This window comes from Anolis sagrei, chromosome 10 (genome assembly GCF_037176765.1).
Source record: "Anolis sagrei isolate rAnoSag1 chromosome 10, rAnoSag1.mat, whole genome shotgun sequence".
Lineage (NCBI taxonomy): Eukaryota > Metazoa > Chordata > Lepidosauria > Squamata > Dactyloidae > Anolis > Anolis sagrei.
In genome coordinates, this window is record NC_090030.1 from 30,912,344 (window position 1) to 30,933,772 (window position 21,429).

At 43.5% G+C, this 21,429-nt stretch overlaps 1 protein-coding gene across 5 annotated transcripts in view; it reads left to right on the forward strand.

Moving 5' to 3' along the window:
- ARHGEF9 (Cdc42 guanine nucleotide exchange factor 9) overlaps positions 1–21,429 on the forward strand; it is a 298,991-nt gene that overhangs the window by 216,111 nt on the left and 61,451 nt on the right. For all 5 annotated transcript variants that reach the window (XM_067471665.1, XM_067471666.1, XM_067471667.1 and 2 more), the window contains 2 exons: positions 9,157–9,351; positions 18,065–18,244. In XM_067471665.1, the coding sequence (XP_067327766.1) occupies positions 9,157–9,351; positions 18,065–18,244 (375 nt within the window). The remainder of the gene's footprint in view (positions 1–9,156; positions 9,352–18,064; positions 18,245–21,429) is intronic.

Below are 21,429 nucleotides of genomic sequence, written 5' to 3' on the forward strand. Positions count from 1 at the left end.
ATCAATAGGAGCATAGTGTCTAGATCTAAGGAAGTCATGCTCCCCATGCTCTATTCTGCTTTGGTTAGACCACATCTGGAATATTGTGTCCAATTCTGGGCACCACAATTCAAGAGAGATATTGACAAACTGGAATGTGTCCAGAGGAGGGCGACTAAAATGATCAAGGGTCTGGAGAACAAGCCCTATGAGGAGCAGCTTAGGGAACTGGGCATGTTTAGCCTGAAGAAGAGAAAGCTGAGAGGAAATATGATAGCCATGTATAAATATGTGAGAGGAAGCCACAGGGAGGAGGGAGCAAGCTTGTTTTCTGCTTCCTTGGAGACTAGGACGTGGAACAATGGCTTCAAACTACAAGAGAGGAGATTCCATCTGAACATGAGGAAGAACTTCCTGACTGTGAGAGCCGTTCAGCAGTGGAACTCTCTGCCCCGGAGTGTGGTGGAGGCTCCTTCTTTGGAAGCTTTTAAGCAGAGGCTGGGTGGCCATCTGTCAGGGGTGATTTGAATGCAATATTCCTGCTTCTTGGCAGAATGGGGTTGGATTGGATGGCCCATGAGGTCTCTTCCAACTCTTGGATTCTATGATTCTATGATTCTATGATTCTATGATTCAAATGTGGGCGTATCAGGTATTTGTGCCAAATTTGGTCCAGTGAATGAAAATACATCCTGCATCTCAGATATGTACATGACAATTCATAACAAGAGCCAAATGACGGTTCTGAAGTGGCAAGGAAAATAATTTTATGTTTGGGGTCACCACAACATGAGGAATTGTATTAAGGGATTGCGGCATTAGGAAGCTTGCGAAACACTGCTCTATGGGAAGATATGATCCCAGATTGCCAGGTCCTAAACCGTATATAATTTGATTTTGTATGCCTTGTCTCCCATCCTTCGAGTTAAACAGACTGGATGAGTAAGTCCACGCTGTTCCTTTCTATAATGGTCAAAAGACTATTCAGTTCTCTTTTTCTTCTATTTGAGACCAGAAGAACTTGAGGGATTCTGTGCAGATTGCATTCGGAAATGTTTGTGAAAGGGAGACGAAAGAAATGCACCACAAGCAGACTTGTTTGTCAAAGTCTCCGATTTTAATTGCTGGCTTCCAGTCTCGCTTCACACATGAAACCAAATGCTTTGCCAAACATTCAAGATAAATCAATATAACTGTGAAAACACAGTTATAGGGGAGATAGAGGCCACAAAACAATCCGAGTGCAATGCAAACATATACAGATCCAAACTCAATAATAATATAACACATACACACGCATACATGAGTACAAACACACACATAGATGCGACTTCTAGATTAATTATGAATTTTCAAAAAAGACGAAAAGATTGGTTTCGAAGATCAAACAACATTCTGGGACACTATAATGAAGACGGGGGGAAAAAAATAACAAAGATATATAAAAAAACTAAGAGAATGGAATAAGGACCCGAATGAAGAAAAGGAATATATGAAGAGATGGAAAGAAAATATTGGAAGAAATATAAAAACAGAGGAATGGAAAGAAATCTGGACAAAGAAATTAAAATACACGTATGCAACAGATCTTAAGGAAAATTGGTTAAAAATGGCATATAGATGGCCACGGTAGTCCACGCTCTGGTTACATCCCGTTTGGACTACTGCAACGCTCTCTACGTGGGGTTGCCTTTGAAGACGGCCCGGAAGCTCCAATTAGTCCAACGCTCGGCAGCCATGATACTAACGGGAGTGGAGCGCAGGGAGCATACAACTCCTCTGCTGCACCAGCTCCACTGGCTGCCGATTTGCTACCGGGCTCAATTCAAAGTGCTGGCGTTGGCCTTTAAAGCCCTAAACGGTTCTGGCCCAACTTACCTATCCGAACGTATCTCGGCCTATCAGCCCGCCAGGACCCTTAGATCTTCTGGGGAGGCCCTGCTTTCCATCCCGCCTGCTTCACAGGTGCGGCTGGTGGGTACGAGAGACAGGGCCTTTTCTGTGGTGGCCCCGCGGCTATGGAATGCCCTGCCCTTGGAGGTAAGATCAGCCCCCTCATTGATGGTATTCCGAAGAAGATTGAAGACCTGGATGTTTAAGCAGGCATTTGGTTAACACAGTGCAAAGAATGGTAATTGACTAAAGGACTGGCAATATGGACGACGAACTGGATCACGTTTTTAGTTAAGAGTTGAACTGGATTGGTATTGATGTATGAACTGTGTTTTATGTTTTTTATGCTTTTAACTGTATATTGTTGATTGTTATATTATGTTGTAAACCGCGTTGAGTCGCCGGCTAGGCTGAGAAACGGCGGTATACAAATATAGCAAATAAATAAATAAATAAATACATGACACCTTACAAATTAGGCAAATGCTATAGTAACGTCAACACAAGCTGTTGGAAATGTAGAAAGAAGGAAGGCACTCTGTTTCACATGTGGTGGACATGTGATAAGGCAAAGTCGTATTGGAAAAAAATACATGAAATACTGCAAAAGATGTTAGGTATAAATATCCAACTAAAACCAGAAATATTCCTCTTAGGAATGACAACATCAAAAATGGAAAAAAATACTATTATTTTTACTAACAACAGCGGCGAGGATGTGTTATGCAAAATTATGGAAGAAAGAAGAAATACCAGAACCAGAAGAATGGCTACAGAAGGTGTATGACATTCGAAATATGGACAGACTTACATTTTTAATATCCAGAAGTAAGGATAATCCGACACAAGAGACAAATTGGGGAAAAATTACTGACTATTTAAAGGAGATAAAATATAAGACAATAGTTTAAATAAAAGTAAATACCTCTAGGAAGAAGGAAAGAGAGAAGCCTACGACAGACGAAAGGAATAGAAGACAGAGAAAAGGAGAACACCTCCACCAACATACTCAGGAAGCCACGAAGACCTGCAACTTTTTTTTCTTTTCTTTTTTTTCTTTCTCTTTCCCGCCCTAGTTTCCCGTCCCTTCTCTGCCTTTTCCCCTTTCCCTTCCCTCCCCCTTCCCTTGCACTATTTACCCGTTTTTCCCCTTTTCTCCCCTTGTTTTTTTTAAAATTATGTCACAGAAAATTCAATTATATATATATATATATATATATATATATATATATATATAAAAGATTAATTATGAATTAATTATCCTAAAGCTCATCATAAATAAGGGACCCGCTTAAGGATTGAGTTTATTGTAGGGAACAGCTGTCATTTTGTACTTAAATTGATTTATTACCATCTACAGCAGTGTTTCTCAACCTGGGGGTCGGGACCTCTGGAGGGGTTGCGAAGGGGTGTCAGAGGGGTCGCCAAAGACCATCAGAAAACACAGTATTTTCTGTTGGTCCTGGGGATTCTGTGTGGGATGTTTGGCCCAATTCTATCATTGTTGGGGTTCAGAACACTCCTTGATTGTAGGTGAACTATAAATCCCAGCAAGTACAACTCCCAAATCTCAAGGTCTATTTTCCCCAAACCCCACAAGTGTTCACATTTGGGCATATGGAGTATCCGTGCCAAGTTTGGTCCAGATCCATCATTGTTGGAGTCTAGAATGCTCTCTGGATGTAGGCGAACTTCAACTCCCAAACTCAAGGTCAATGCCCACCAAACTCTTCCAGTATTTTCTGTTGGTCATGGGAGTTCTGTGTGCCAACTTTGGTTCAATTCCATTGTTGGTGGGGTTCAGAATCTCTTTGTTTACAGGTTAACTATAAATCCCAGCAACTACAACTCCCAAATGGCAAAATCAATCCCCCCGCCAACCCCACCAGTATTCAAATTTGGGCATACAGGGTATTTGTGCCATTTTTGCTCCAGTGAATGAAAATACATCCTGCAGATCATTATTTACATGGCGATTCATAATGTTAGGGTTATGGTTGGGGGTCACCACAACATGAGGAACTGTATTAAGGGTTCCTGCATTAGGAAGGTTGAGAAACACTGATCTACAGTGAGATCTCCGTATTTGCCAGGATTAGTTCCAAGTCGAAACCTACAACATATGAGAGGCGCTCCTTAAAGATTTTCCCTGGCAGACTGGGAAGAGATCTGGCTAAAGAAACTAAGATATTCCTATGCAACAGATCTCAAGGAGAACTGGTATAATTTTTTTTACAGATGGTATTTAACACCAGAAATACTCTCAAAAATTAGTAAAGGCAAAATGAAAGATGAATGTTGGAAGTGTGAAAAAGACAAAGGTAACTTTATCCACATGTGGTGGAAATGTAAGAAAATAAAGAATTTTTTGGCACCAAATACATAAGAAGATATCCTACATATAAAATTCGACCCAAAACCAGAAACATTACTATTAGGGATTGTGGATGTACTGGTACGGCTGTACCAGGACCTCCAAATTCCCTTTCGTTCTTTGAGCGTTTGCATGTGCTTGTTCTGGCCATGCATTTTGCAGTTGGATGGCTCCTGCTAGGCTGCATTCATGGGGATAGCCACCTGTCCATCATCATTAAGTTTTAGTTCCGCAATAAAACAAGCAAAATACATAAAATGCAAAATCAAAATAATATACAACACAACAATATAAAATCAAGCATTGAAGACACAGGAAATTTCACTAGGCAGGGCCAGATGCATGGATAAAATTATTGAAAATTTTTAAAACACTGGGAGATAGGACAGCGTAACTTATAAGGAGAAGGCTCCAGGAATGAGTAAGGATTTCATTGCACTACCCATAAAATAAAGTGTGTCTAAGGACATTTTGTGCAAGGTGTAGTCAGGGAGAATCTTACATTCAATCACTGAAGGCACATTGGAATTACTTACTTACTTAGGCGATCCCTCGTTGGCCGAGTGGGATAGTCTTCCAGGATCAGAATTCTTGTGAGTCTGGAGGTGGCTGTGGAGCCCTCTTCTTGATCTGCATCTTCTCCTGCAGTGAGAGCATCGGTTTCCAGGTGGATGGCGGTCCTGTTTGGGGTTGGCTTGATGTGCCTTCCTCTTGGCATGTTTCTCTCTTTCACCCTCCATTCGTGCCTCTTCAAATTCTGCAGCACTACTGGTCACAGCTGACCTCCAGCTGGAGCGCTCAAGGGCCAGGGCTTCCCAGTTCACAGTGTCTATGCCAGAGTTTTTAAGGTTGGCTTTGAGCCCATCTTTCAATCTCTTTTCCTGTCCACCAACATTCCGTTTTCCGTTCTTGAGTTCAGAGTAGAGCGACTGCTTTGGGAGATGGTGGTCAGTCATCCGGACAATGTGGCCGGTCCAGCGGAGTTGATGGCGGAGGACCATGGCTTCAATGCTGGTGGTATTTGTTTCTTCCAGCACGCTGACATTTGTCCACTTGTCTTCCCAAGAGATTTGCAGGTTTTCTGGAGGCAGCGCTGATGGAATTGTTCCAGGGGTTGCATGTGACGTCTGTAGATAGTCCATGTTTCACAGGCATATAGTAGGATTGGGAGGACAATAGCTTTATATAAACAAGCATTTTGGTCTCCCAATGGATGTCCCGGTCCTCAAACACTCTCTGCTTCATTCGGAAAAATGCTGCTCTCACAGAGCTCAGGTGGTGTTGTATTTCGGTGTCGATGTTGACTTTGGTAGAGAGGTGGCTGCCAAGGTAGCGGAAATGGCCAACATTTTCTAATGTTACACCATTGAGCTGTATCTCTGGCGTTGGAAAGGGATTGGCTGGTGTCTGCTGGAACCGCACTTTGGTTTTCTCGATGTTCAGTGAGAAGCTGAGCTTCTCGTATGCTTCTGTGAAGGTGTTTAGAGTGGCTTGTAGATCTTCTGAATGCGCACAGATGACGTTATCATCAGCATACTGGAATTTTATACTGGTTTTCTCGATGTTCAATCACAGGCTGAGCTTCTCGTATGCTTCTGAGAAGGTGTTTAGAGTGGCTTGTAGGTCTTCTTCTGAATGCGCACAGACGAGGTTGTCATCAGCATACTGGAGTTCTGTGATAGATGTTGTTGTAACCTTGGTTTTGGCTTTCAGTCTGCTGAGGTTAAACAGCTTGCCATCTGTCCAATAGATGATTTCCACTCCGGTGGGAAGTTTCCCATCAACAAGGTGAAGTATCATAGCAATGAAGATGGAGAATAAAGTTGGGGCAATAATACATCCCTGTTTGACACCTGATTCCACCTTAAATGGGTCACATTGGAATAACCAGGTTTATTAACCACAAGCATAAAGAAATTACATATATTAGAAACCAACACTTTCTCATTACTTTATTTTCCAGATCAACAGACTGGGCCACAGCAATGCGTGGCAGGGGACAGCTAGTATTAAAGTATAAGTCAACATCCAGTTGTTAAAAGCAAATCACTAAAATCACATTTATTAAGGCCTGTTGCAATCATTAATAAATTATTCCTAATGAAATCCCAAGTACCGCCCTCGGTTTCCCCCGTATCCTTTGGAAAAGAAGCCCTTTTGTGTTCGCTGCATCTTTCAATCCGTTGTTTCTGCGCTCTCCCGTTTCTTGACCTTTTGGGAGAAAGAGACTGACGCAGTCATGAAAAGGACGTTGTTTTGAGAAAGTTAATCAACGGCCGGGAGGAAAAACCCGGAGAAAATACATGGTAGGAAAGGGAGACTTGATGCAACCTTTGGCAAATTCAGAGGACAAAAACGTTCCGGAGGTTTTTAATAAAGACAGACGTAAGTGCCGTCAGACTTACAGTAAGTTTGAATGATGACAACGGAACACCTGTTGGAATGAATACCTTTGTGTGCTTTTCTTAGCTTCGTGCAACTTGGGCACTGAATCCTAATAGAGGTCATTTCGGCATTCTCCGTGCAATTGAAAAACAATAATAATGTTCAATGTGTTGTCGAAGGCTTTCATGGCCGGAATCACTGGGTTATTGTGTGTTTTCCGGGCTGTACGGCCATGTTTTCTGGGCTGTACGGCCGAGCTGTACGTCCACTGTTATCATGATTGTGTTTATTGGAATGTTATTTTGTTACTGTACTTATACCTTTTTTATCTATGTAATTTTGATTATGTTGCTTGTTGTTTATGTTTTGGTTTTATTTTGCTGTAACATGTTGTCCGGGCTTGGCCCCATGTAAGCTGCTACAAGTCCCCGTTGAGGAGATGGTGGCGAGGTATAAATCAAGATGATGATGATGATGATGATGTTCCAGAAGCATTCTCTCCTGAAGATGCAGGCGAAACGTCAGGAGAGAATGCTTCTGGAACATGGCCATACCCAGTGGCGGCTCAACCCATTACACAAAGTAAGCATTTGCAGTATAGTTAATTTTGCCCAGGGGCGGTCTTGAGGCGCTCTTGGGGGGAAAATAGACCTTGACATATGCGAGTTGAAGTTACTGGGATTGTGCAGGTACAGCTGTACAGAAGCTCCCACTTTATTTGCTTTGCATTGAATGTTTGTTGTAGTCCTACGTTTCAGGGACTCTGCAGATAGGTGGCTTCTTTTGGCTGCAATCATAGGGCAAGCCACCTGTCAATTATCGTTAGGTTCCCTGGTCCCGCCCCCTTTTTGGGTTTTGTAGGGAATAGGAGCCATTTTGGGCCAGTCCACACAGAGAAGCCTTCCATGCAGGACATAATACCAAGAGCTCCTGTAGAAAGCTTCGTCTTCTACAGCTTGGCCAGGGAGAAAGGTCCCGTAGCTTGGGCGAGGATTATACAGCCTTACAGCTTCTTTGCTGAGGGACTTCAGCCAGCCATCACCAAAACCTGAACTCCCTTTTCCTCTGGAAGTCTACAAAGCTCTGCTTGGTAAGGGTCACTCGCGGAAGCCAGAAGCAGTTGGTACCGGGTGCAGGGGCTCCACGCCAACAGAGGCAAAGACAGACTGCCCAGATTAGAAGTTAAGGATTCCCCCATTAGTTAGTATACAGTTATGAAGATAGTGCCTGTTCCCAGTGGACAAGATTGAGAGAGAGCCAATAGACTGTTAAGAAAGCCTTAAAGTACCTGTTTGTTTTCAATAATAAAGAACTTTGTTGAACCTTTAAGCAATCTAAACACTCTGTTTTAAGGAAATCCAAGGGCCTTTAATCTGAGGCATCCCCTGCATCCCGTTGGGCACACAGAATTTATGTCCTGTCTACAGTCTTATGCACAGGCCCAGCGTGCGACAGCACAGGGATGTATAGTTCACCTACAATTAAAGAGCATTCTGAACTCCACCAATGATGGAATAGAACCAAATATGGCACACAGAACTCGCACGATGAACAGAAAATATATATCAGTGATTGTTTGGGGGGGGGGTGGGGAGCGTGCCAAAATACTGTTTGCTTACCGTTGAAAATTACCTAGGGCTACCTCTGGCCATACATCCCAGAAAACACACAACAATCCAATAAAAGTTATTGAATTCAACATAATGTCTTGTTTCCTCCTTTTGACTTAATTGTTGGAGATTTTCAGACCCATTTGGCTCTTGCAATGTTTTCGAGTAGGAGAAAGTTGTAAAAGAATGAGCCAGCATTGTAATGATTTGCACTGTTTTAGTTGATTTCAGCTGACATGCATGTTTACTGCTATTTTGATACTTGTATGCTGTAGCTTTTCAAAGGCATGGTTTTTATATGGTGTGAACTGCTTTGCATCCCAATCAAGGGATGAAAGAAGGAAGAATTAACAATAATTCAAACAATAACAACAATAACAAAATCATAATATTATAAATACAATGACAACAATATGGTAATAATACGGTAATTTATTTATTGATCGTGTTCAGAAGCTAATTGAGAATACAGTTATAATGTATAGGAAAACCACAAAGTTAAAAGACTTGGCATTCTACTAAATGTCCTTTGATCAGAAGCTGGACACTTGGAGTGCCTCTGGTGTCACTGTGAGGAGACCCTCCATTGTGCATGTGGCAGGGCTCAGGTTGCATTGTAGTAAGTGGTCTGTGGTTTGCTCTTCTCCACACTCACATGTCATGGACTCTCCTTTGTGGCCCCATTTCTTAAGATTAGCTCTGCATCTCGTGGTGCCAGAGCATCATCTGTTCAGTGCCTTTCAAGTCGCCCAGTCTACTTTGTGCCCAGGAGTTTCTCATCCAGTCTCAGCCACTGATTGAAGTTCTGGCTTTGGTGCACATTTAGGGTCCTGTTTGCGTCAGAGAACTGGACCCTCTGTTAGGAATGGATATCCAAAAAGAGCTCCCTTGTCATTGTGTTGCCTTTCCTTGCAGCTATGGGTCAACCAAGAAGATGGAGTTGAGGAAGGCCCGAGCGAAGTTCAGAATGGGCACTTGGACCCCAGCGCCGCGGACTGCCTTTGCCTGGGCAGGACCCTCCAGAACCGGGACCAGATGAGAGCCAACGTCATCAACGAAATCATGAGCACTGAGCGCCACTATATCAAGCACCTGAAGGACATTTGCGAGGTAGGCATCGATCTCTTTGACAGTTCTGTCGAAAAGGATGGGGGGGGGGGGTGTGTGGATTGACCTGGAGGAGAGGTGGGCAACAGCGCAAGCCTTTCCCTAGTGTGCATCTGCACTATAGACATAATGCATCACTCAATACAATTCTTCATTTTGTGGGATTTGTATTCACTCTTCTGTCAGAGAGCTCTGATGCCGCAACAAGCCCCAGGGTTGCAAATAATAATAATAACAACAACAACAACAACAACAACAACAACAACAATAATGTAGAATTATAGAGTTGGAAGAGGCCACATGGACCACCTAGTCCAACCCCATTCTGCTATCCTTTTTCTCACTCCTTCCTCTTTACCTCCCTCTCTCTTTCTCCTTCCATCCTTCCCTTCCACCCTTTTGTCCTTCCCTCCTTCCTTTCCTCTTTCCTCCCTCTCTCCCTCTTTCTTCCCCATCCTCCTCGCCCTTCCTTCCATCCTTCCTTCTGTTTTTCATTCCTCCTTCTCTTCCTTCCTTCATTCCTCCCTCACTTCCTTCCTTAATTCCCTGTTTCCACCCTCTTTCCCTCTCTCCCTTTTTCTCCTTCCTCCCTCTCTCCCTTCTTTCCTTCCTTCCTTCCACTCTTTTGTCCTTCCCTCCTTTCCTCTTTTTTCTTTCCTTCTTTTTCTCTTTCCTCCCTCCTTCCTTCTCTCCATCTTTCTCTTTCCATCCTTCCCTTCCACCCTTTTTTCCCTTCCTTTCCTCTTTCCTCCTTCTCTCCCTCTTTCTTCCCCATCCCCCCTCTCCCTCCCTTCCACCCTTTCCTTCTCTTTTTCCTTCTTCCTTCCTTCCTTCTTTGCCTTCCAGCCTTTCATCCTTCCTTCCGTCCTTCCCTCTTTCCCCTCCCTCCCTTCCTTCCACTGTTCTCTTCCACCCTTTCATCCTTCCCTCTTTTCCTCCCTTTTGTCTTTGATTCCTTCTCTCTTTCCTCCCTCCTTCCCTCTCTCCCTCTTTCTCCTTCCATCCTTCTCTTCCACCCTTTCGTCCTTCCTTCCTTCTTTCCTCCCTCTCTTCCTCTTTCTCCTTCTGTCCTTCCTTTCCTTTTGTCTTTCCTTCCTTCTCTTTCCCTTATTCTTCCCTCCCTTCATTCCATCCTCCTTTTCTTCCTTCATTCTCTTTTTCCTTCCCCCTTTGCTTCATTTCTTTTATCCTTCCACTCTTTCATCCTTTCTTCCTTCCCTTTTGTCTTCCCTCTTTTCTTCCTCCTTCCCTCTCTTTCTCCTTCCATCCTTCCCTTCCTTCCATCAGTGAATGCATCTTGAAGCCACTTTAACCACCATGGCTCAATGCTATTCAATCTTGGGATTTATATTTTGCTGGGTCATTAGCACTCTTTGGCAGAGAAGGTTAAGGTCCTTGACAGTCTACAACTCCCAAGACGCCATAGCTTTGAGTCATGGCAGTTAATGTGGTGTCAAACTGCATTAATTCTGCAGTGTAGATAAAGACATGCTTGCAGCTGTCCCAGACCATTAAGGAATCCTCTGCTTTCCTCTGGCCAATAAGTAAGATTGAATTAATTGCCTCTTGCTTTGCAATGCATTGCCCCCATTGCAGAAACAGATCAATTCCAAGTTGATATCACTTATATCAAAGGCATGCATCTCTTTGCGCCTTAGACGAATTAGCCAATTTTCTTTCCCCCCTTTCAGTATGTTTACACTAGAAAGGGGAGAGATCGTCAAATGCGGCAATTTAACAGACTCTCCCGGGTCGCCTTGTGAATGGGGCTGATGGCTGTGCTGGAATGGCTCCAGCCAGACGTCGATTAAACTCTCTGTGTCGGCGCAAACGGCATTGCCGTGCCGTGCACTCGGCTCTTTATTGCCCCAAATGGAATCGAATGAGAAATCTTGCCGGGAGGCGGAATACTGGCATGTCTCGTCGATCCTTTTTTAAACTGAAGGAGACGGCAGCGGAATGTTCCCATTTGCGGAGCAACAGTCCTGGGGAAGAAACCCCATTTTGCTCAAATTAAACACATGATGTTTAGATGTGATGCATCTAAAAGAGAAAGAGGTGGAATCGAGACTAAGGTGTCATCCAAATGGTAGTCCAATCTGTGACACTCTTGCTCTCGTGGCTGTTGCAGGGGAAACGAGAAAGTGTTGGATTTGCCTATATCTGGAGTTATGCTTTGATTGTGTTGTACAATCCTTGCATTGAATGGCCACGCTGTGTGGCTGAATGCACAACCGAATGTGCAAATCTGCTTCTGTGGGAGAAAAGGTGCCGTCTAAATGGCAACACTCTGTAACTGAATGCACAACCAAATGTGCATCCAGATCTCATGCACATCCCAACGCTCATGCCCAAATCTGCTTCTGCGGGAGAAAAGGTGCTACCTAAATGGCAACACTGTGTGACTGAATGCACAACCAAATGTGCATCCAGATCTCATGCACATCCCAACACTCATGCCCAAATCTGCTTCTGCGGGAGAAGAGGTGCCGCCTAAATGGCAACACTGTGTGACTGAATGCACAACCAAATGCGCATCCAGATCTCATGCATATCCCGATGCTCATGCCCAAATCTGCTTCTGCGGGAGAAGAGGTGCCGCCTAAATGGCAACACTCTGTGACTGAATGCACAACCAAATGTGCATCCAGATCTCATGCACATCCCGATGCAATGCCCAAATCTGCTTCTGCGGGAGAAAAGGTGCTACCTAAATGGCAACACTGTGTGACTGAATGCACAACCAAATGTGCATCCAGATCTCATGCATATCCCAATGCTCATGCCCAAATCTGCTTCTGCGGGAGAAGAGGTGCCGCCTAAATGGCAACACTCTGTGACTGCATACACAACCAAATGTGCATCCAGATCTCATGCACATCCTGACGCACATGCCCAAATCTGCTTCTGTGGGAGAAGAGGTGCCGCCTAAATGGCAACACTTTGTGACTGAATGCACATCCAGATCTCATGCACATTATAACACGCACAGGCACCTCCTAAAATATGAAAGCGTGTTCACCAAAAATATAAAGCTGTCAAAAGGAAGAGGGAGTATGGTTGTTGAAACAGCTGTATATTTAATTTTCTCTTTATTTTGATTGTTGAGAAATATCCCACTGATTATACCAATATCAGGAGAGATATTGGTATATCTCTCCTGATATTGGGGAGAGACACTTAGTATTTTAAAAGGTAGGAACTGGGAAACACTAGAACTGAGAGACTTAAAAATGCTTCTTCAAATGAATTCCGCTGCCACCATTCCAGTATTAATCAGGCTGAAGTAATATTGTGATTTTGTTCTACAACACACACTGTGTCACTATAGTTTCTTAGTGGTTGCTGTGAAGCTGACTGTAGAAATACTTTGACCACAAAGGTACACACACTGAGTCTGGTATAAGTTAATAAAAGAATAAGAATGTTTATTGAACAAGCTTGAAATAATTCAGGTACAAATGCTTAATGGTTTCAGATAGGCCTGGGTAACAACGGAAAAATTTGTTTCTAAAATCGATTCATTTTTTGGGGTTTTTTGCGTTTTGATATTTAAAAGAATTCCGAAATTTTTCTTTTAAAAAGTTCGATATTTACGAAATTTCGTAAATGTAAAAAAAATTTACGAAACATTAACGAAACAATTTCAAAACAATAACGAATCGATTCGTTAATGTTGGATGCGACCGCGCAATACGCTAAAAAACCTCCAAATGGGACAGGGGGAACTTCTGAAGCTTCCCTCTCCCTCTGTTGTTGACTGTTGGTGTGATATTATAATTTTTTTTCACTAATTAAACAAAAAACAACTATAAAACTTGCCCCAGACATGAGGAAATAATAACAAAATGACTTCAAACCGATAACGAAACGAATACATAACGAATCCGAAGCATTTACGAAACGAATTTAAAAATTCGTTTCGTTTTTAAGTTGCTCCAGAATGGTTCGTTATCGCTTCGTAATAAAAAAAAAATAACGATTTTTAACGAATTACAAATTAACGAAACGAAACCGCCCAGCCCTAGTTTCAGAAAATACTGGCATGAAAATCTTTTGGTTGCATTAGAGAAAAATTCTTAAACTCTTCCAGATTACAAGTCTTCAAAGTTCCACCACAGAAAATTACTTCAGGAAATTAATCTCTGACGGTAACTCCTCAAAATTGCCCCTTAGGAATCTAGCCAAAAATACCCTGAACTACACTTCCTTAGGAATAGAACAGTCCACTAACTGGGCCCTGCTCCACAACAGTACTCTAGCTATCTACTAATAGCTACTCTGAATACCCCACAAAAGACTAACCCAGTCTTCTTCTTTAAACCCAAACTTGCTCTGAACTAACTCCAACTCTCCAACTGCTCTCTAACAACTCCAACTGACAACTGACTAACCAGGACTTCGAGCCTCAGTTTTAAAAGGACACTTTTTAAATCTAGACCACTTAGGCTCCGCCCCCATCTTTCTAGCCAATCCTAGCCTCCTTATTTTCCCTCCAAGACTTGAACACGCCCCCTCAAGGAAAACCTAAGTAAAATGGCTTCCACTCGGCTCCCTTTTCTAAAATGGATGACGTGGCTTCACCAGGCCCACTCCCTTAGGCTTCAGCCAGCCACCAAGGTAAGGAATTCATTACACACATCCCAACGCACATGCCCAAATCTGCTTCTGCAGGAGAAGAGGTGCCACCTAAATGGCAACAATGTGTGACTGAATGCCCAACCAAATGCTCATCCAGATCTCATGCACATCCCGACGCACATGCCCAAATCTGCTTCTGCAGGAGAAGAGGTGCCATCTAAATGGCAACACTGTGTGACGAATGCATAACCAAATGTGCATCAGAATCACATGCACATCTCTATGCACATGCACAAATCCGCTGTCAGCATCCCACGACGTTTGTTTTGGATGGCTCTGCAAAGTTTCATCCTGTTCTCGCAATATATTCTGTACCCATTTTGTTATGTTGTGTCTTGAAATAAACTGAAACAATTTTGTGAGAATTGCAGCAGTGTTCATGCCCTTCACATTTAGGTAGTGCATTACAGTGCAAACATCGCACTTGGAGAGAAACGGAATGAGGACGCTCATCTGTAACCTTCACCACAATGCTAGTTGATGAGCTACTAACAACTGGCACTACTCGTTCGCTTCCGCTGGCTTCCCACTACATGGCAGTGATACCAACTTCCTCCGGGAAAATTCCCTGTGAGAGCTACATGCCTTGGAACCTTACTTTCCGGATAACCCTCGTACTTTATTTATATTCCTCCCTTCTCCCCGAGGAGACTCAGAGTGGATTATAGAATATAAACAGACACAGGCAAACATTCAGTGCCTTGTTACAATGAGACTCAAATAACACAGACAAAGGCAAAGGCTTCTCTTTTCATTTCCAGTACTGGAGGTGGTTCGCATTTTCGACTGGGGGCTTGTTGTACACCAGAGTAGGAACACCTCTGACCTTAAATACTACACCAGCTTGGTAAAATCAGCAAGTCGTTTATTGAAGAATATATGTAGGCAAAGAAGTAAAAAATAGGAAAAAACAGTAGAAGTCCAATATATATTAAATAGTACATAAGCTTCAAAGGAAAACAAGATCCATGAGTACATAAATTTCCATGAACCAAGAGAGCAGGAAAATCAAATCTTAAGCTTGGCAAAAACTTGGTACATGAAACTAAGAGGACTTGAAAGCAAGATTGTGATGAAATAACAACGTTGACCTGACTGAGGCAACTCCCTCCCATGAACCATTGTAAAGCTGGGCAGGAAGTTCCACAGCCGAGGGGCCACCACAGAGAAGGCCCTGTCTCTCGTCCCCACCAGACAGGCTTGTGAAGAAGGTGGGATCGAGAACAGGGCCTCCTCCGACGCTCTCAAATTAGCCTCCCCACATAAGTGGTACCTTAATTTCCTACTTGACAGGTGTCGCTTCACCGTCCATTTGTGACACGGATGAAGTACTTCCTCATTCTTGCTTGCTCGAGATTTTTATGGCCTTGTAAATTAGTTAAATTAACCTCCCCGCATAAGCGGTACCTAAATTTCCTACTTGACAGATGCAACTGTCTTTCGGGCTGCAAAGGTCGACAACAGGCTACACAAATTGGTCGGAAGCTCACTCTGACCCGGGCTGGCTTCGAACTCATGACCCTTCGGTCAGTAGTGATCTCAGAGGCCATTTCACATTCCAGTTTTTCATGTGGGTATTCTGGCCACCAGGGGAGCTGTCGCTTCACTGTCGATTTGTGACATGGATGAAGTACTTCCTCATTCTTTGCATGCTTGCTGGAGATTTTTATGGCCTCGTAAATTAGTTAAATTAGCCTTAATTTCCTACTTGACAGATGCAACTGTCTTTCGGGCTGCAAAAGTTGACAACAAGCTACACAAATTGGTTGGAAGCTCAATCCGACCCAGGCTGGCTTCGAACTCATGACCTTTCGGTCAGTAGTGATCTTAATGCAGCTGACTCCCAGCCAGCTGTGCCACAGTCTTGGTGTAAGCATGGGCAAACCCAAGCATGGGCAAACTTTGGCCCTCCTTGTGTTTTGGACTTCAATTGGAATTGCGGGAGTTGAAGTCCAAAACACCTGGAGGGCCAAAGTTTGCCCATGCCTGGTTTAATCCATTGTACCACCCGATCCTCTAGTCTCTTGGCACCATTTCGAATGAGATATACCATGCAACCTTCATAGCGAATGAGATATACGTAACATCCTAGGAAATGTCTTTTCTGGAAGACATTTCCTAGGACTAAGACAACACTGTTTAGAAGAGTTACATGTATTTTACTCAGTTACATGCACATTTCCACTTTAGCATTGGCATAAATCAGGATCGACGTGAAGTCACGCAACATCAACAAGCAAGTATCAAATTATACAGTTTTCCTGCCAGAAGCATGCACTCCAATTAAAGCCTGCTGGAATAAATATACAAAAATATACAACGCCACAGCTGTAGGGTATTCACCGGATGCACGTCTTTCTTTATTTTCGCGAGAGGCGATGGGTTTGCATCGCGCTGTGTCTGAAGCTCTCCAAACTTAGCACTTAACCTCCCTGAAAGACTCCCCAACTTTGCAGAAGACCACAAGGGATTACATGGAAAAGTACTTCGGAGGGAAATGCTTCGGAGGCTATTTATAGCGGCCCGCTCAGCAAAGCCTTCTCCGATCCTCCATCATGTCATCTATCCCTTGAATCTGAGCTAAACTGACAGACGCGGCACCGACGACGTATGACATCCCGCTTACGTAAGAGGAGCAAATGCACTGGAAAAGCCATGCGCCCGGCCTTCTGTGTGTTCCGCCCGGGGGAATTCATCCCCAAACCTACTCAATGGTAGATTTGCCCATTCAAAACAATGTCTGGCAAGACTTTTATTCCTGGGTTAGGAATGTCGTTATTTCCTAATTGGTTCTATCATTTAAAAAAAACATGGAAAAAGTTTATTAATCTGCAAAACTTTGTTTCTGGGGAAGGACATCCTGCAGTACATTTTGTATTATATTGTATTACAATATTATTTATTTTATTTTATTTATTTATTTACTTTGCTTGTATACCGCAGTTTCTCAGCCCGTAGGCGACTCAACCAGTCCATCCTCCAGGAAATAAAGCCCGGCTGCTCACTGGAGGGAAAGATACTAGAGACAAAGTGGAAGTCCTTTGGCCACATCATGAGGAGACAGGAAAGCCTAGAGAAGGGAATGATGCTGGGGAAAGTGGAAGGCAAAAGGAAGAGGGGCCGACCAAGGGCAAGATGGATGGATGACATCCTTGAAGTGACTGGACTGACCTTGAGGGAGCTGGGGGTGGTAACGGCCGACAGGGAGCTCTGGCGTAGGCTGGTCCATGAGGTCACGAAGAGTCGGAGACGACTGAACGAATGAACAACAACAAGGCGACTCAACGCGGTTCACAACAAGAGCAAAAGTCAATCCAACAACATACAATATTAAAACCATTAACAGTATAAAATACAAACTAATGACATCTCAATAACAACACATTAACGTCTCGTAACTAAAATCGTGATCCAATTCATCATCCATAATTCCGTTTCCTATATTCATCGTGTTCATTGCACTATTTATCCGAACGCCTGTTCAAACAGCCAGGTTTTTAGTTTTCTTCGAAACACCATTAGCGAAGGGGCTGATCTAATGTCCATGGGAAGGGCGTTCCACAGCCGAGGGGCCACCACAGAGAAGGCCCTGTCCCTCGTCCCCACCAGCCGTGCCTGTGATGCAGGCGGGATCGAGAGCAGGGCCTCCCCAGAAGATCTTAGAGTCTTACAATATATTATATTATTAGCACTGAAAAATATTTGTGTGTGTGTGTATTGCTTTTATTTATACAGTTGCAGATTTGACCTGTGTGGATTTTGTGTATCTATGGGTTTGCTTAATAGGCTCTCTTTACGAATTTCTAAGTCTTCAATTCCATGAACAACTTTTGGCAGATGTTGACCATAAACTTGCACTGGAAGACATAGAGATGTTTAGGAAGAATACCTTTTTAGGGAGCCCCAGATCTGTGGCCAACATCTGGTGGAATTTGTCCATGGAGAACCTAGAGAGGCCTTATTTCAGGTTAAAAGAATAGTGTTTTTATTCACCGTCCTTACCACATATATGGGGGTTCTGTGGTCTTCTGTGTTCTGTTTCCATGCGTGAGCCCATCTTTGCCTCCTCTTCCAGGGTTACTTGAAGCAATGTCGGAAGAGGCGGGACATGTTCAGCGATGACCAGTTGAAGATCATCTTTGGCAACATTGAGGACATCTACCGGTTCCAGATGGGCTTCGTGAGGGACTTGGAGAAGCAGTACAACAACGAGGACCCGCATCTCAGTGAAATCGGACCGTGTTTCCTGGAGCATGTAAGTCCTGTGAAGCGGAAGGAGGGCAGCTTTTCAGGGCTGGGACGTCCCAACAGACTTGGATGCCTGAAGTGGAGACGTGATCTCTCCTTTCATTCCATCCTTTTTGTTCATTTCTTTCTCAAAGGAATCAGTGAGTAACTGTAGCCATTTTGCAGTGGGTTCAGTTGCATAGAAAATGGTAGTAAGAGAGCTCCTAAACCTATGCGCTCTACGTGGGGCTGCCCTTGAAAACGGCTCGGAAATTCCAACTGGTTCAACGAGCAGCAGCCAGGATGTTAACTGGTGCTCCTTACAGAGAGAGGTCAACCCTCTTGTTTAGGGAGCTCCACTGGCTGCCGTTTATCTACCAAGCCCAATTTAAGGTGCAGGTGCTTACCTACAAAGCCCTGAACGGTTTGGGACCAGCCTACCTGCGTGATCGCATCTCCGTCTACGAACCCACGCGTTCACTTCGGTCATCTGGAGAGGCCCTGCTCGTGGTCCCACCTGCGTCGCAAGCACGTTTGGTGGGGACACAAGACAGGGCCTTTTCCGTGGTGGCTCCCCGACTCTGGAACACCCTCCCCAAAGATCTTAGACAGGCCCCTACATTGGCAGTCTTCAGAAAGAACTTGAAGACCTGGCTGTTCCAATGTGCCTTCCCCGAATAGGAAACCTCCAATACCAAGTCCCAGAAGCACTTTATTAGAATTTAAGACTGCCGCACACTGCACACTGCACTTGCCCTATAATATCACCTGTCACATCAGCACTTTTTAATCCTGTACCCTCTACTCTGGCCTGGCCCAGTTTTATCTTGTTGATGTATTGTTTATTGCTTGTGGTTTTGTTGTTTTAATAATGCTTTAATTGCTTTTAATTTGCTTTGAGTGTATTGTTGTGTTGTGTATTGAGGCCTTGGCCTTTGTAAGCCGCATCGAGTCCTTCGGGAGATGCTAGCGGGGTACAAATAAGTTTAATAATATCCAATAAAAGGTATAGCTTTCCCCTGACATTAAGTCAATTCGTGTCTGACTCTGGGGGTTGGTACTCATCTCCATTTCTAAGCCAAAGAGCTGGCGTTGTCCGTAGACACCTCCAAGGTCATGTGGCCAGCATGACTGCATGGAGCATCATTACCTTCCCACAGAAGTGGTACCTATTTGCATGTTTTTGAACTGTTAGGTTGGCAGAAGCTGGGGCTAACAGCGGGAGCTCACCCTGCTCCCTGGATTTTAATCACCAACCTTTTGGTCAGCAAGTTCAGCAGATCAAAAGTTTAACCTGTGGCACCACCTATCTATTGCCTATCCAATAGGACTGTGCAAAATTTCTATTTGTTGTCGTAAGTCAGATCAAATTTGTTAAATTCATATTTACAATGTCATATCCGACATGTGGGCATAGCCTGCACCAAAAACTTAAGAATAAAACTTATCCAATACTCTTTCATTTGCATTTTGTAAACTTCGGAAGCCTCCCATAGTTAGTTTTATGTTCAGCGCAAGCAAGCAAAACAAAGCCAAAAAGGCTGCCTTTCCTCTTTAGATTAATGGCCTCTCGTCCCCTGCCAGGCGTTGCTGTTTGCCCCAATTCCGTTGTTGGTGGGGTTCAGAAAGCTCTTTGATTGTAGGTGAACTATAAATCCCAGCAACTACAACTCCCAAATGTCAAGGTCTATTTTCCCCAAACTCCATCTATGTTCATATTTGGGCATTTGGAGTATTTGTGCCAAGTTTCGTTCAGATCCATCATTGTTTGAGTCCACAGCCCTCTCTGGGTGTAGGTGAACTACAAGTCCCAAACTCAAGATCAATGCCCACCAAACCCTTCCAATATTTTCTGTTGGTCAGGGGAGTCATGTGTGCCATGTTTGGTTCAATTCCATCATTGGTGGAGTTCAGAATGCTTTTTAATTGTAGGTGAACTATAAATCCCAATGTACAGGATGCGAGAACCAATTGTACAGGTGTGGATGATTATGGAGGGAATTAATCTCAGGCCTCAATTGTGTATAAGAATATATTATACAGGAGGCCAATTATTATTTGTAAATTAAGGTAACTGCCACCAACGTGAGGTATTTGAGGTACCACCGATGAGATCTGGCTCTACAGACACAGATTAATTGAGATGAGACGGTCTTCAACAAAAGATAACAAGTTTATTGTGTACAAAGCGTATGGTTGCAGGCTGTTAAATAACTTATAGAACTTCGAATATCACTTGGTTTGTAATACAGTCCACCCTTCCAGATGACACAGCTCGTGGCTAACTTTTACTGAGGTGAAGCTCTTTAGTGAACAATGTTTCCTAATATGAATAGCCTTCCAATTTGATCTTTCCTTGATCAAATCTCTGATCTCTAGTCCTTCCTTGACTAGGGATCTTAACAAGCTTCCTTTAGTCTTCTTTGACTAAAGAAACTGGCCAGGTTTCTCCCTTCAGCCCTCCTAGACTGAAAAACCTCCAGCTGCCCACACACACCTCTCTCCCAGGCTTTTCAAGTCTCCACGCTCACTCACACACTGCCCCTTTTCCAAAGACGCACATAACTTTTCCTGCTTGGCTCCGCCCACTTCTCACTCTCTTGAGCCAGCCTGCCTGGTCTCCTTGGCAACGCTCACTGTGGATTCAAACCAGATAACTCTAGTTTTAGCTACTGTTACAAACACAAATATATACTCTCACAGTTAAACACATACATAGTATCAATGACTTCTGCACACCCAACAACTACAACTCCCAAATGAAAAAATCCAATTTTTGGAGTGATGCTCACTCCTTGGGTTAGTAGGTGTCTTGTGTCCAAATTTGGTGGCAAATCGTCCAGTGGTTTTTGTGTTATGTTAATCCCACGAACGAACATTACATTTTTATTTATATTGATTGTATTACATTATAATATTATAAATATTATATGTATATACAATATATTATGTTATATTATATTATCAGCATAGCACATGTGACGAAGAACCAAAAGGAATCGGTTGCCTTGTCCTCCAGCCCATTATTCCTTGCCTATTACATAAACCCCACACTTCCAGAGCTGATAGATTGGTCAGTGCTGCAAATATATCAAAGGGGAGAAAAAGCACAGAGCATCGCTTTTTTCATATTTTTTTTTCGCTTCCTTAAGGGAAAAGAGAGTGCTCTCCTGGCTGTTATGTAAGAAGACTCAAAGTGTTGGGCCTTCTTAT